This window comes from Antrostomus carolinensis, unplaced genomic scaffold (genome assembly GCF_000700745.2).
Source record: "Antrostomus carolinensis isolate BGI_N321 unplaced genomic scaffold, ASM70074v2 scaffold6026, whole genome shotgun sequence".
Lineage (NCBI taxonomy): Eukaryota > Metazoa > Chordata > Aves > Caprimulgiformes > Caprimulgidae > Antrostomus > Antrostomus carolinensis.
In genome coordinates this window covers 1-16695 of record NW_010323820.1, presented here as the reverse complement: position 1 = coordinate 16695, position 16695 = coordinate 1, and the positions used below count along the sequence as shown (strand labels likewise).

The following is a 16695-nucleotide window of genomic DNA, read 5'->3' as shown; positions in this document are numbered from 1 at the left end:
CAGATACACATCATAACGTTAGCAACGGGAACAGTCCACTTCTTACACAAAGGTAATGAACTCACCACCGTGCGCTGCTTGTTGGGCAAGAAAACACGAATAGTGTTACTGGTTTTGGAAGTATCTGATATTTTGCCATCGTCAGATGCTCGGCGTTGATAACCAAACTGCTGGACGATAGTAGGTGAAATACAGTTTGGGCCATCAAAGACAGAATCCTTGAGTCCAAAACCGTTACTGATAGTCTTCCAAGCTCCCTGGATGTGCTCCATTGATGCGATCTAAGAAACAAAAATTGAGAGAGTCAAGGAAAATTATACAATCCTTCACTATAAAGTGGTACTTTCTCTTCCTGAGACAACAGAACCTCACAGTCTCTTGAAAACTGCACTGCCTTCCCCCTTGGGACACGATCAACCTACACATACAGGGTACAGTTCACCCACACCTGCAAAATTAGCCTGAGTCTTGAAAGTTTTTGGCTTTCTGTGTGTAACAGATCACCAGTAATAATTGTGTAATTCCACTCACTGCGTCTCTGGTGTCACAGGAACAGTTTACCATCATATTAATTTAAATAATCAATGCCTGAAGGGCCTTCAGAAAGGTGACTACATACTAGCTGCAGGCCAAAAGAACAGTCCTGCAAGCCAGATAAGGCATGCAAGCGTTAGCACAGACTGTCCTGGTAAGAGGCCCCACAGGAATTATAATTAAAAGCATTCATTTAAAGAAACTATATTTTTTATCAGTGATTTTGGGGCTTTAGTTTGGGTTTTTTTGGAGGGCTTTGGTTGTTAGTTTGTTTGTTTTTTTATATAACAAGGGTAGCAAGTTTAATATTGTTAGCATACATTTAATTGTATAGCATTTTAATAGTATCACAATTTACACAGTATGAAGCAGCAAAAAAAATAAAATTTCTAAATCCTCCCATACACTATGCTCAGTCACATTTCAGCATAAACTTCTCCCAGGGACACGAGTAAACCCCTGCATACTTCCAAATCAGCACACAGTACTACTGCTGCACACTCAGGGACAAAGATAAAGGTACCAGTGTATTTCTTTTTCCCCAATATCACAACTTTAATGTAACTTAAACTCCATATTATACTTCAAATGCATCTTATTCCAAACTAAAAAAAAGTCTGACACAGTTTTGAATATGAAATGTACTCCTTGCTAATTTCCAAGTAGCCACATTCATTACCAAGCTTGCAAAAAGAAAAAACAAAAGGAAAATGAACAGTGAAAATAAGCACAGTAGTTTATTTCCTCCATAAAACTGCAGCCTTCTATAAACATCTGAGAAACTGATTTTCAGAACTACACGGTGCAAGTGCACATCTTTTGCCATGTTAGTAGACTGTTCCCAAATTAGTCTTCAGTGTTTGTGCACACTACCTATATTCCTGGTTGCCTCTACAAAAGGTAAAGGTAGGCTTGTTAAGGCTGCAAAGTCAAAAAGCAAAACAGTCAGGAAATGCCAAAATAAAGGTCTTTCAAGCAATCCTACTTCTGTCTCCTTATGGTCCAGGAAACTTACACTGAAAGAAAAATTTTAAAAGGATTTTTTTCTCTTATCCCAAACATTCACATACTTTTGTCAGAGAAAAAAAGACAGTGGTTGTTACAGTTGAAGAGCTGAAGTAATGGAATTCAGGGGAAAAAAAGATCTCCACTAGTGTTAAGGGTCTATTTTGAGATGTCCAGAGGATAAACTTTGAATTTCAAAGTGTTTTCACTCACAGCACAACTCTGGAAAGCCTTAGCTAGATTTGTAAGTACTTAAAATTGCTACAGACCTAAACCCAGATCTGACTAGTAGCTAGAAAGGAAACACATCACAACAAACTTAAAGGTTTGGTTTATATGAAGCACCTACCATGGCATGCAAACTCTGCAGCAGCAGAACTCTTACATTATTGGCCACAAAAGGACCTTTCAGGCAGTTCAAGAACATTTCTTTCACTCACAACCTATACAAGGACAACATACATACCCTGTCCTTCCCTCCTGCCCATCACTGTCATTCCTGGATCAATGCTATCAGTTGTGCAGGTTCAGTTAAGGTTCAAAATATTTAAACACCAGTAAGATTTAAAACTCAATACCTCATTGAAATCTAATGGGATTTAGATATTTGGAATTTTTTTTTTAATAGACCTATGGCACATAAATAACAGCCTTACATTTGATGTAAAAAGGGAAGAAGGAATGGGAAGGCACAGAGAGATTCTGAAAAAAAGAAAGAGGAAGGGAGATAAAATTGAGGAATACAACCAAGTTCAGCATGCACAAGCAACTACAAGTAAAAAAACCTTCCAATTACAGAATCACAGAATCGGAGTGGTTGGAAAAGACCTTTAAGATCACCGAGTCCAACCATAAACTAAACACTACCAATTCCACCTCTAAACCATGTCCCTGAACACCTCATCTACCCAGTTCATATGCATTGCTCTACTGTCAGGCATGAGAAAGGTGAAAAAACTGAGGTACAGTTGTAACAACTGTATTATGCATGTGGACAGCCAAAAGCAACTAGTTAGATGGTAACAATAAAAAGAGAGTAGAGAGAAACTGTTAGATAAGAGGGGTAAGATGAAACCCAGACAGCTTGGTCTCTTTCCTCCTCTTAACTTACCCACTATGGGAAACTCTATTTCACCCTTCTAGGTAATACATGAGACAAAACAAGAAGAGGAGCTTGACTGGATTTCTCTCCTGAGTAAGCTGAGATAAGAAATAGAGGGGCAACCATCAAAACCTCCTTGTGGTCACTGCTGATGTAAGCTGACAACACCCTAGCATTACAGCCTTCATAGTTAATATTTTGACATGCTGCCAACATTTCCTGAAAAATCTGAGAAAACAGGAAATCACAAAAAATTCAGACTTGCATCTTGACAAAAGCTGTTTCATACCAAAAAAGGTCCCTCCTCCTCCAACGTTGTTATCTCATCCAAATACGACAGGCCTCCTGCACACTGCAGAACAGCCTACTAGAGAACATCACAGAAACCTTCTGAGGCGGTTGTACAGTCAGAAAAACACGAAGACAGCAACTGCTCTCAGCCTTCTGCACAATACAAGTGTCAGCTGTAACCCTGATTATGCATTTGCAGCCCTTGCTTTGCTCAGATCCTGGCCTTAGGTAAATGCTGGATAATCTCAGGACTGTGTAAATTGGGCACAATCCTCTCTTCCAGAAAGCCCCTGCTCTCTTTTGCCACCATGCTTCACCAGTGCCTTTTTGCCAGGTTTTTGGCTGCAGCTGAACCCTGGCAGCTCAGGTTTGCTCACGGACATTGAGTTCTTCTTCTAAAAAATGAAAGGACCTCCAGCCACTGCACACGCTCACTTCTCAAACCTAGTCAGTGTTCTTATTTCACACTATCATCATGGAAGAATAGAGACAGTCAAAAAAGTTGCTTCTTAAGAAGTAATTTATGAATGATTTACACCTTTCTTCTGCCCTCTAGTGTAAAGAAAGATAGCTTAAAAAAATTAGATGAATATACACAAAAACATCGACCTTGAACTCATACGCCCATGGCATACATAGATAGGAAGTAAGAGAATTAGCATGGCAACTACTGGACCAGCTTTGAAAAAAAACCACACAAGTAATCACACAAGATGATCTTGCACATACACACACAATTTCTAGTTGGTACACTGAACACAGAGCAAGTACCACAGCAGAAGACAACAGACACAGTTTCACAGGACACAGGCTACTGGCATTTCTGGCCACCCTAACAGATAGGACACGTGCACAGCACCCAGCACAGCTTACCTTCCAGAGTTCTGTAACCTGTGCCCCAGCATTGATTTGTTTATTCATTTTGAGTGTTTTGCTCCAATCAATATTTGATGAAAGCCATTTTTATTGAAACTAATTTTCTCCAACTCTCAAGATCCACACCAATTCACTCCAGTGAAAAGATGTCTGATATGATCTCAAGATAAGTCTAATTTAAAATAAAGGAGGAAAGATTTTTACAATGATAGCTTTGTAAATACATAGTTCTTACTTTGTCTATTCCAGAAAAACTAGTTTTTCTTCCTTTAAATCAGTTACAAGCATGTTTCTGAAACATAATCGTTATCAGATATTAGATTCATGTTTATGCCATGCTCAAATAATCCATTGCCAGTTGAATGTTTTCATGCATCTTCCTAAAATTTTTCTTCCTGCAACTCTTCCCTTTCATGAAAATTATTTCAAGCAGCCTGTCTAAAACTGAAAAACTCCAACAGCAGCATTCAAAGAATATTGTAAGATATTAAAGTATGAGCATATCAGTCCTCTTGCAGATCCAGTACTGCTAGGAAACAGATACTGACTTGTTTCGTATTAAACATTCAATTTGAGAAAAAAAAAAATAATCTCATACTATTTCTCCACCTCCCACAGGTTTACTGCACACTGGGACCAGGACTGCACTTCTAATTAGTACTTTTTGCATAGATTACTGATTTTGATAGTAATTTGAACAAGCATTAAAACCAAAAGCACTGTGCACACCTGACTAACATATTCCTAGAGATCATTCACTCATATCCACTCAGATCACAGACTCCTATCATTCATTCATATCCAAAAGATAATTTAAGTTACTTTAATTTTTTCCTTGACTATTAAAGCCAAAGTGATATCTAAGATATCCTTATTTTTTTATTATTTGGTAACTTCAAATGCATTCCTAGAAATAAAAAGTGTACTGAACACTGCTTTCTTGTATCTGATTGTAGTAGAATCACATTAGATGACACTCTTGTCATGCTCAGACTTCTTGTTACTTCACCATAATGTCAAATTCTTCACAGCAGAATCCTCCAAAGAAAGATTTTTAAAAGATTTTTAAAGATCTTTTAAGGACTATTCCAAAGAAAGATAAAACAAATTATCCTCCCTTGTATTTTATAATAAAGTGCACCTGGGAATAGTTGATCTTTCCAAAGACAGATCTTTAAGGCACTGCAGAAGCGGGGCTCTGAGTTTACATGTGCATTGATGTGACGCAGGCAAGACATTTGGAACAAGCATTTTTCCTCCAAAGTCTTTCTATCAACTGTACATCCATTCTCAGACACATGCCTATTTGCATTCTGAACTTGCTCATGCTTGAATTGTTTCAAGTATGGATGAAAGCCCCAAACTGTGTTTACAGTTGCCTGGAACTCATCCACTTTACAGCAATGATAAAAAAGCTACTCAAATGTCAGCAATCCACTAAATGCCCTTCCCACACAAGTTTGCAAGGATTAAACAAAAGTGACTGAGAATCTCAACACAAAGAATTACTGACTCTGTCCCCCCTCATTTGCACGTAGTAAATGTAATTAACACTGAGGACATATCAGTCCTTAAACCAACCTCAGCTGGGCTGAAAAGGAGGTTATTGAAGTAACTCACTGCTGGGAGCTGGTAGTTACGCAGGCTAACCGTACAGTTCAGACATACCACAGCTACTGCTAAAACATCATTGCAAAATACCACCCAGTGACAGATTATCTGTACAGTTAGACAGGACAGGACACAGTGATCCAGCTAATTCAAGAGTTAGATGTTCTCTGCATTCACTCAGGGTAGCTCTAAACTAATCAATTTAGTTTATTTAAACGTAGGCTCTGTGCCAGAACCAGCAGTGCCATCGGGAGGTCAATTCTGCAATTCTAAGAGCCTGGGTGTGGAAATAATGTACAGATCAGGGCGGTGGGGGCAGCAGGGAATAGGGGCAATACCACCCAGAAAGGTTTGGAAGGGGCCTTGAGATGTTTTTCTCTGAGAAGATAAAACAAATGATTCTCCCTTATATTTTATAATAAAGCGCACCTGGGAATAGCTGAACATATGTTTCTGCAATATGAACTAAATCTAACATGATACAACATGAGTATTTTAGTTACAAACTACCTGGACAGCTCTACTGACTAGATTTTATTGTTTCCTATGCACTGGTACTTGTAGAAAAGCCTGCATAAAATGGTAAATAAAACCTGAATGTAATTAGAAGTTACAGACTATATGCAAGCAAAATTACCTAGACTATGCCAAACACTTACTGTCTTGAGTGCCTCCAAAAATAAATTACGCTCCATTTTAACTCTATCTCACATTATCTTACTAAATACATTTATGAAATTACAGTTCTGGTTTGGGTGGGTTTTTATTTATTTAACAAAGTGCCATAAAAGACTTTTTGTTTCAGAAGTACAATCTTAGAAAAGAAAAAAACAAACCAAAAACCAACCACTAGTTGTAAGATAATGTCACAGACATGATTTACATTAGGTCTGGATTATTCACAACAGATCCGCAGTTGTGTGGAAAGGCAAATGCTATTTGGAGAAGACAGGCAAATATCAAGATCTAAAGTTCTAAACTGAGGAAGGTCTTTCCCCTTGCAAAGTAAATATCCATGCAGACTGACTAAAGTAGGAGCTTAAGTTAAACATACACTTCTGATAAAGCAAGCACTGAACCAACTGCACGCATCAGACCAATTTTGTGGAATTTCTCCAAAACCATAGGCATGTTTTAGCAGCAGGGAAGGAATACAAGCACAGAGCTCGGCTGGGGTAAGTCTCCCTTCCCCCAGGAAGGGCCCAGGGACCGTGGAAGGAAGAATGGGGCAGGGAAAGGAGGAAGGGAAAGAAAATCAGAGAAAGTTACTTGTACCTCTCGTTTTCCTTTAAGCGAATGAAGTCCTATGACAAAAGGATGAAGCACATCATCTGTGGAAGGCAACACAAACACAGAAGATATTTACTATTTTAACAGACAAACCTCTACACATGCACAACACTGCAAATTAATAAAACATTCTTTTGTTAATTATATCAATAGTAGAGTTAATTTATCATTCTTCTACTGGTAAGAGTTTCCAAAGCCTTCCAGCCTTTCATTACTTTGTGCAGCGTTTCAGTGTAAGGAGACACACCGCGTAAGGCCAGACAGCATGACAACCAAACACCATCCCAGCTCAACTTAATCTCATTCTTATTCAACAACATCACAAAAATCTTACAGCTAAAATCTCACTAAAGTCAAAATTAAGCATGAGTTGAATACTTTCTTCTCAGACATCAGTTCCTTACTTACATATAGAAACAACTTGCTGACACACAAATGTTATGACAAATCTTGGATCCCAAACAAGAAAAAGTAGCACGATGCTAAGCCTCTGAAGGCTACCTGTATCCTGTGTGTGAGCATTAGCTCTTAGAGTCAGGATTTCTAGGGAAGTCAAAGAAGTCTTGAGTAAAAGACTGGAAGCTTAGATTAGTTAAAGAAAGAACATACAGAATAGATATAAAGTCAAATATACAAAAATATTGACTAGATAGTAAGTGGTAAAATACTTTCTTACCCAAAGTTCCCATCCTAACTAACAATTCCTAAAACAATCCCATGCAGAGATGATTAAAGACAATAAAGATGCAACACAGTCTCAGGGTCATCGAGGCTGGAAGGGACCTCTTGAGATCCATCACTTAGCTCAAACCCCTACTCAAGCAGGGCCAGCAACAGCAGGCTGCCCAGGACCACTTTGGTTGGGTTTTGAGCATCTCCACAAATACAGACTCCACAGCCTCTCTCTGCAACCTGTTCCAGTGTTTGACCACCCTCACAGTAAAAAAAAAAAAATCAAATAAGTGTTTTCTTGTGTTCATATGGAGATTCCTGTGTTTTAATTTGTGCTCACTGGCCCATGTGCTGTCACTGGGCACTAGTGAGAAGCCTGATGGTCTCTTCATTCCCTCCCATCAGTGTATTTATACAGAGTGATAGGATCCCCTGCAAAGCTTTCTCTTCTCCAGGCTGAACAGTCCCAGATTCCTCAGGTCTGTATATGAAATGCAAGAAAGTACACATTAAAAAATTCAAGAAGAGATCTTATATTGCTGCCCAGTTTTGGTTAGAAGTATTCTCTCTCCTGGATAGAGCAACCTGGGGATGGGGGGGGAAGAATCAGCAATGATTTTACCCAAGACAGGAAACTCCCAAAGACTAACAAGAAACCAGAAGAATGCTTTGGGATCTCCACCTTGAGCCACTTCAAAATTTTACAACTAAAAGCTGCTTGCCATCTGAACTGTACATTTACCCTGCTAACTAACTTACATACCTCTCTACAGCAAACATTCATTCATATTTCACAATTCAACCATATTGTGAATATGGTTTCCATCATGGAAAAAGATAGGCAGAGAGACTGGGAGAAGGGAGGAAGGAATGCTGCCTTTCGCACACCAGAGGAAAAGCTGAGATGTTTAGTTCCAACAGAAGACAACCAGTTTAGCAATGATGATGTATTTAGGAAATAATCCACACTTGAAACAAGGGAGAGGTGGTGGTGTTTGTTTGTTTATTTTTAAGAGATCACATTACTGAGGAATGAGGTGTGGAAAGTGATGTGACCAAAAACTATGTGGGGGCTAGGAGAGAAAAACAGGGAAGATCAAAACCACTGTAAGAATAAGCAGAGAACCAGAGAAAGACATCCCCACAAGAACCAGTATCAGCACAGGGGCGTAAGGGGGAAGTGTTGGGGTTTTTTGCTTTAATTAAAAGTAACTAGGATGACAATTAGCAAACTGATAAAAACAAGGCTACAGTTATGACCCCCACACCTAGCTAAAAGGACAAAAGATTTGTAGTCCAGCTCCTGAGGAAAACAAGAGCTAGAAACTGAGCCAAAAAGAGTCTGGGACAAACTCTGAGAAAATTAATCCAGTCACTATGACGGATAATATTAGATGAAAAAGAGGAGACAAAACTGATGGGGAGGGGTAGAGGTTTTACAGACTGAAAACCTAAAATATTTTATTGTCAAATCGGCCAGAATAAAAAGGAATCTCATACATAAATCAAGAAGAGAAAGTATAGCATAAAACAAGTGTGATGGCTTAAGGAAGAAGTAGGTACAAAATTTCTACCTGCAACCAAAGTAACAGCTGTAAGGGAGTAAAAATCATGTATTTTTCTTTACAGATAAGAGATACAAGAAAAACAAAAATCAGTAAGAACATTTGCTAACAGAACTGACAACAAGGAGCGTTTAAGAAGCAAATGAGTTGACAAAAATACCAGCTGTTATTGCAGATGTGAGATTCTATTAAACCTGAGAAGCAGAATTGTTCACCTAAGACAATGGCAAAGCCAAGGGAAAGAAAACCACTCTATACTGGAGGAAGTTTGCCTACTTGCAGGATTTCCACCTGAGATACTCCACAGAGCAAGAGAAGGAGCAAGGGAAACAGGTGTTCTGGAAGGAGAATGCTGAACTCTCCCAAGCTGATCAATGATCATACTTCAGCGTCAAAAGCAAACCATTGCTCTTGAAAAATGATACAAATATACACCTAACTGCACAAATAGCCACAATAAGAGTTTGACATAGAGTTTTAAAATGATAGGTGTGTGTTTCAGTGTTGTCAAGTCACTTTTGAACTAGATGCTGATGGTTTTAGAAAATATACCTGGACAATATTGGTAACTACAACCAACAGACACTTCAGTACTGTGATTCAGACAGTCACACATCTGTGGATGTGATATCCTGCAAGTGATACTCTACAGCTGAACCCACTGGTATACTTTCATGGCATTCTTGCTGTTTCTTCCAGTTTTCACTACAATCAGTTTGGGAGATACAGCACTTTGTCACCAGCAGTGCTGAAAATCTATTCCCCCCCAAAAAAAAAAACCCTAAATTCATTTTCTATTGTGCGAAGGAATCATCAACTTAAAATTTAATCAAAACCAGATAGGCTTTTTCAAATTTATGATAAAAACCTCCTACTACATTTATTCTTGGGCTAAACTATTAATTCCCTGTCTTTAAAAATCACATTGCCTATTTAAAGTCTCCACATGAGAAACTTCAGAAAGACAAAACACTCAGCATACAAAGGAAATCAAAATTTTAAAAAAACCCTCTGCCAGACATAAAATATGCAACCAAAAGTGAAAGAATATCTTGCAGTTACAGCAGCAGGATTATTTGTGGTGAAAGAAGAAAAAATATTTTCAAACGTATGACAATTTTAATCTCTATCTGCCCAACAATTTTATTGAAAATTTTCTTCAGAGGCCACAGCATTTCTGTAAAACAAAATAATTCCAGGTACTGTCCTGTAATTTAACATCACAAGGGCAGATCTTACTGGAATAGGTAAAAATAGCACTAGTGAACATGCCAAAGGAGAGTCTTTCCACTATATGGCCACCAGTGCTTAGATTGCAACATCAGCTGGCTCTCTTTTTATAACCTCTTGATTGCCACTGAACAAGTTACACAGTCAATTTAAAAGGTTTGAGAAATCTAAGTGTAAGCTCTGGAACTCACTTTCGGCTGCAATCAATCCACTGTATCACTCTGACATGAACACTTTGTTTGAGCATGTTATTATTGCCTGGGTAAGCTTTATACTTGCCTCTAAAGCATTTAACACAGATGAATGATGTCATTCAGAATACAGTTTATTTTTTCTTAAATGTCAGCATAAAATTAGAGGCTTGCACACTTTGTTGTTCCTTTTGGCTGCAACACACTGTGGAAGATACTTAACTTACTACATTCTCCTGCAGCTGTGCATGTGCCACCCTCCAATGAACCCATTTTGGCCCGTTTCTGCAAAAGCAGCCTCTCAGCTCCAGTCACCCTGAAACAACCATTCCCAAGCACCTCAGCTCCAGATGGAGTCTCTTCCATGTTTCCACATAAAGATAACAACCATCACAATACAAAGATTTAAAACTGTGAAGACCAGTGATCAAACTGAGATAGAAATGTTGTTTTGCTAGAGGAAATTTGTGCTCCTTAGCCAGCAGCTTGACTTACAGATGACTGAAATTGTTTAGCTTTCTAATTAGGCACAGGGGAAACCAGTATCCTCCCATCTTCAACACCACAAACAGGTTTCTGCCTGCTCATGCCTACAGATTGGTATTGATTCGACACAGCTTGCAAAAGTTATTGGAGGGGGAGATAGGGAGGGAAAAGAAAGCTGTTAAAAAAGCAGGACGCCACTCAGCTTGCACAGTTACTATTACATTTTTTCCCCTTAGTCTAAGAAAAACTGCATGATCATCAACTTCTTTAATTCTCCTTAAGCTTCAAAGTGCTGCCATAATAAAAAACGTTTCTTATTTGCACACAGTGGCCCCAGCACTGTGAGGTCTATATGAAGAAATATACACAAGTCTCATGCAAGTTCAAAAGCAGAGAGTTTAGACACATTTGCCATGCTTACTGCATGAGTTTTACAATACAGGTTTAAAAAAAAAACCTCATGAAATTACAACAAAGATGTGCCCAAAAAAAGAACCGATTTTTTTAAAAAAGGTATTTTAATGGGCTTATGAAATAGATTAGACTGAAGGGATTCAAATTCTATCAGAAATTATCAAAATAAGGAAAATATTCACCTGACATTAATCCTGGCATCAACACTTGCTAGGTAAATTCTGAATGTCTGGAATTCTAAAAAGTTTTATAGAATCTGAAGTTGGAGTCATAGCCCATGTCATAAATAGGATGAACTTTCAGTGAAACTTAGAACAAAATTTCTAAAACAAAGTTTAAAAAAATACCCCCAAGTTGTTACTATATATCAAATACACCTTTTCAGCTGGAAGCTAGAGAAGTAATTACAGGCTCTTTTACCTCCACATTAAGTGGAATTAAAATCGACCTTTTTCTTTTACAATTAATTTATAACAATGTTTTATTTTCTATTATAATCATTTGGGAAAAACATAACTAGCATTTTTGGGGGTAGCAATAAATAACGAATTTTTAAAAATTGATAAAATGTTATTAACTAGTATTTTTTCTTCCCAGCAACATTGCCACCATTGAAGCTTCCAGCCTAATGGTCCTCCCCACATTTGCTCCCTTACTTTGAAGGACTGTTCCTACATTTCTGTAACAATTCCATGCAAACAAAAGGGAGTACATGTATCTTCTTCACCTGTTTCACTCTGCTTCCTTCAGCTTCACCAAGAAACTCATGTAAAATCTCACACGTAGTTTCATCTACACAGGAAAAATCACAGAATAAAGCAGAAAGGATGACAATTCACTTGTGTGTCCAACAGCAGTCACAGAACGGGAGAGACACTTCATCTCTTCCACAGGTAGTAAGACAGTAAAGAGAGAGCAGTGCTTTTTGTGGTACACTAACAGACCAAAAACACCACTCTGGAAAGTATGGAAAGCCTGGCCAGACTTTGACCAAACACTGTTAAATGGTTGAGAACAGAACAAGAAAAGGGGAATATGCAAAAACTAACTCAAATTACTGATGGAGTTGACAGGGACATACACTGGAAGCAAACTACTAGCAAAATAAATTACATTAGAGAAAAATAAAAAGGAAGATTAGTCATATATTAAAGTTTCTCAATATATACCTAAAAGCTAGCCCTACAAAGGTACAAAGGCATTGAAGACATCTATCTTCTATTTGCACACTACCTTGCATCTCCCTCTTGCTAGTCTCTCCATCTAGGTGCTCCTGAAAAACTCCTTTCCAAAACTCCAGTTTGTTCTATAGTGGAAAAATTTATGTAAGAGAAGACAATAATGGGGGCTCTGAGCCATTTTTTAAAGCCTAAACCTCTGAGCCAGCTTTAATTAATGTGGTTAACCCCACGCCACACCCAGCTGCAAGTTAGTGAAGCAACCTCCCTCTAGCTTGTGAACTAAAAATATACAAGATGTCTCAACTGCTCTTAACTGATACTACGTATTTCAATTGGAATGCAATATTAATTAACACCCTTTTGTCAGCTGTTTGTCAGAAATGAAATATTTTAGGGTCAAACCAATAGCAAGTATGCAACGTGAGCTGCAATCTGAAATGAAGCAATGTAATGCAGTATTAAGAGAAAAGAGGCAGCACTACCGTAATCAACCCAACATCTGCAGAGAGCCACAACACAGCAAGTGAAATGATTCCACGGAGCAATGAAACCCAGAACAACAACAACATAAAAAGGGACTTCTATCAGAAGAGCTGGAGATACAGGTCCCATTTGCAGATTCTCAGATAGGGCAAAGAAAACAAGGCAGAGTCACTTACACACTCACCGTATGCACAGGTTATTTGCAAGGCAATTCTAAAACTCTTTTGCCTGAAGTTAAAACCCATCGGCTTTGATTTAACTGCTTTGCTGCATTTATGCAGGCGAGCAGGATACGTTTGGAACATGCACAGGAGAAATGGCAGAACACAGACACACCTGCAACTGCAAACAAATCCAACCACCTGCGTTTGCCACCGTGCCATCCTACATGAATCCAGAGTTTTCCTGAGTTAAAATCTTAGCTCTAAAAAGCCTGTCATTCCCCACAAGCAAGCAAAAACCTCTGGAAAATACATAATTCAATCACGTTGACTATGTCACTTAAAACCCTGAAAAAAAGGGTTACTCATTTATGCAACATTTTATTAATTATCAGTTATAATTCTTAGCTCTGAAGTCTACCAAGAAAATGCTTCACTGGTTTCCAAATGACACAAAGAACAGCGCTTTGTTTGTCCTCATCTACTCCATGCATTGCAGCATTTCAGTACACAAGATGACCATATTCTATTAAACTGTAAAAGGTCAGTGCACGCTGCTGCAATAAAATCAACTTTGTGTGAAACAGATGACATTTATACTACAAACACAATATTCAAGCCACTAAAGGAATAAACGTGCGCCAGCTGCTTTTCAAAGCAAAACTGTTGTTTACAAAAAATAGTGTACGCAGCAAGAGCCAACAGAGCACTGAGAATTATGCACAGAACTTTGTCCAAAACAGAATTTCTTTTCAGAAAAACTAGGGACATCACAAAATAGGTAAGTGGATTACCCACACAGAATGGCATACAGAGTAAGTTGTATCTGCTTCACGCTGTCTCAAAACTTATGAGCTAATGCACACTAATTACTAAAACACTTTGTTAATTTGTCATAAAACTCTGCATTTTTGTCTGACTTCCACGTTATAGCAACTCCTCTTTCAATTAATTTCTAGAGCTAACAAAATCTTTCCACAACCTTATTCAATACACAATGGATATATTTCATACCAGAAAATACTGAATGCTTTTGCATAAGCAGTAACACAAAGTCAATCAAAATCGGTACAATGCAGATGGAAACACATCTGCTTGTTTAGAAATTAAACTCAGGTGAAACTGTGTTTAAATTACCACACTTGAAATTTTAGTTAAATCAAATGTTTTAATCTTGCTTTGACTGTTTTTGTTACTTCCCCAAATAAAGAAAATTTTGACTTATGCAATTGGACATTTTTACGAGAAATAGAACACTGACTTCTATTTTTCTTCACGTAGTTACACAGTCTTTAGATTTCTGCATTTTTAAGTTAGAAGATGGTCTAGGAACTTATTTCTTACAAAACAATCATCCTTTTCAATTATTCCCTTATTTCAAGCTGAATTTGCATAGAAGTTTTGGAAATTCAGCAACACAAAATCATTACCCTCATTTCCTAGACAACTTGTCTTATGTGACCGTGCCACCCGGCTGTCCCTCTGCCTCTCCTCCAGCAAGTCTTGGACATATTAGTTTATTTCAACTAAATGGTTAGGTAGAGGCATCAGGAATACGAAATTCCCCCAGGCTATGGAAATAGTAAGCTGAAGCATGAAAGAAAACTTCTGCCCTCCTGGCCTCTTCATCAGCTGGGGCACCACAGCACAAGCCTTTGGCATGGCAGCTGCAGCAGCACATCACAACGTGACGAAACCGAAGACAATTCCCCCCTTCTTGCCTGGCTGGCAGGCCAAGGTGGACAAGCATCAGAAGAATAGAGGGAGGGGAGGAGGAGAAAAAATTTGGAGGGTGTTTAAGTAAGGCAATAGCAAAGATAGAGAAGCAAGGGGTGCTGGAGGTATCACAAAAGCATAGCAAAGGGAATGACTGAAGGTGTCATGGAAGAGAAAGACAGCGTGTTGCAGCAGAGAGGATCGGAGACCCCAATACAGATATGTACTGAACCAGACTGTTAGTTCATTTGCTCTCATCACTTCATTAGGAATATCAAAACAATTTAAACATTCTGTATCTGTAACACAAAAGTGAATTTATCAGCACAACTCCTGCATTTGAAACTAACTGATTTTTAAGACTTATTTATACATAGTAATTCAAACTAACAGCTTTTGGTTCCCACCTCCTACGAAATCTGAGAATCAACAGCTCCCGTCATCTCAATATAATCTGTTTCCAAAGACAGAAAACAAGGAAAACTTGTTTTTTTCCTCAACTCACGGTTTTCCAACAGTGAAGGAGCCAAATAAACAAACTGGGGGGGAGGAGGAGAGTCTATGTCCCAGAAGAAACTAGTGCTGATTTAGCATACCAAGAAGTGCTGACCAATTATTTCCGTGGGTCATGTTCGTGGTTTATTAAAACATGAGTTATTTTAATAAGTTGTAGTAAGTTCAGGCCCTGAGACAGCAGTAACTTCATATGTAATTTGAATAGACACTGTTGTTGTTAAAGAATAAAAACCGGAAAATTTTATGTACACACCAAAGGCATTAAACTGAAAAAAAAAAAAAAAAAGTTTTATATCTTCTTTGGAAAAAAATAGCTATTTTCTCTGCTACTTCCAGATTTTCTTTCAAAGCAGGTTAGTCAGCAGTATTGCACAATAAGTTATCCAGTCCTGAAGACATTAAGTATGGCAACAAACCATATGAAAAACACATTCCAGATTTCTGAAAGCACCACTACTGCAATGCAAATAAACTAGTTCCCATCTGATTTAATAATCTAAGATTAAATTGCTTACCATATTAATCAGTTACCCATTTCACAAACATATACACAGATCCATACCTTTTTTATGATTAATTGTAGCCTTAGGGTTTAGCTACAGAAAAATACTGAGACAAACTAAATTAAAGCCACTTCCACCCTGAATGGGTGTCCACAGAACAGATTTAGCTGAACTGCCTGAAATCAACTCTCATGTTCACCAATTCAATCTCTTCTTCTGCACCAACGCTGTAGACATGTCCTAAAGGATAAGCATGTCCATTCAAATTATACCCTAGTTCTACCCAACGCAGTGATCCTTTAGGCTATATTTAGAGCTGAGTTTTTCAGATGCATTACAATAAAAGACATTTTAGAAATCTTTTGTACAAAACTCTTTTCAGATGTTTTAAGTTGGCTTTGGTTTTTCAAGAATCTTAGGGGTTTTTTTACTCCATTACAGACCCTTCTTGTTTTGCATACCTACAACAACCTACAATTGCACCTGGAATGCGCGTTGTGCTGTAGCAATTCCACTACAACTGGTTTTGAGGTCTCACTGGCTCAGGTAAGGTCTCTGTATTTATGGATGTCACTTAAAGGCTAAGAAGGAAAAAAAATATACACAAATTATTGAGCCTGATGTAGGCGAGATGAACGATGGACAAGAGAGGCGCTGCTTTTAGCACAGGTAGGTTATTTGTGTGCACGTTTAGACTGTAGATAAAGAGAGTCCAGGAACAGAGCAATCCTCGAGCCCTGGCTCTGGAGTAGCACCGTGTCTACACAGCTGAGAAGAAACTGGGAAACTTAAGAACCTTACTGCGGTTTTCAAATGTGTTTGGTTTACACTGAATCTCAGTTGGGGGGAGGGGGGGAAATCAAGAAAG

At 38.3% G+C, this 16695-nt stretch overlaps 1 protein-coding gene across 3 annotated transcripts in view; it reads right to left on the bottom strand.

Moving 5' to 3' along the window:
* RAF1 (Raf-1 proto-oncogene, serine/threonine kinase) overlaps positions 1–6749 on the bottom strand; it is a 32853-nt gene extending 26104 nt beyond the window's left edge. For 2 of the 3 annotated variants that reach the window (XM_010170694.1, XM_010170695.1), the window contains exons 1-2: positions 6695–6749; positions 66–281 (exon numbers count right to left, since the gene is read on the bottom strand). In XM_010170694.1, coding sequence (XP_010168996.1) covers positions 66–272 — 207 coding nt within the window. In that variant the 5' untranslated portion in view covers positions 273–281; positions 6695–6749. Of the gene's footprint in view, positions 1–65; positions 282–6694 lie in introns of those variants that run through there. The other variant, XM_029085625.1, reaches the window with a different exon arrangement.
* Between the last annotated feature and the right edge of the window lie 9946 nt (positions 6750–16695).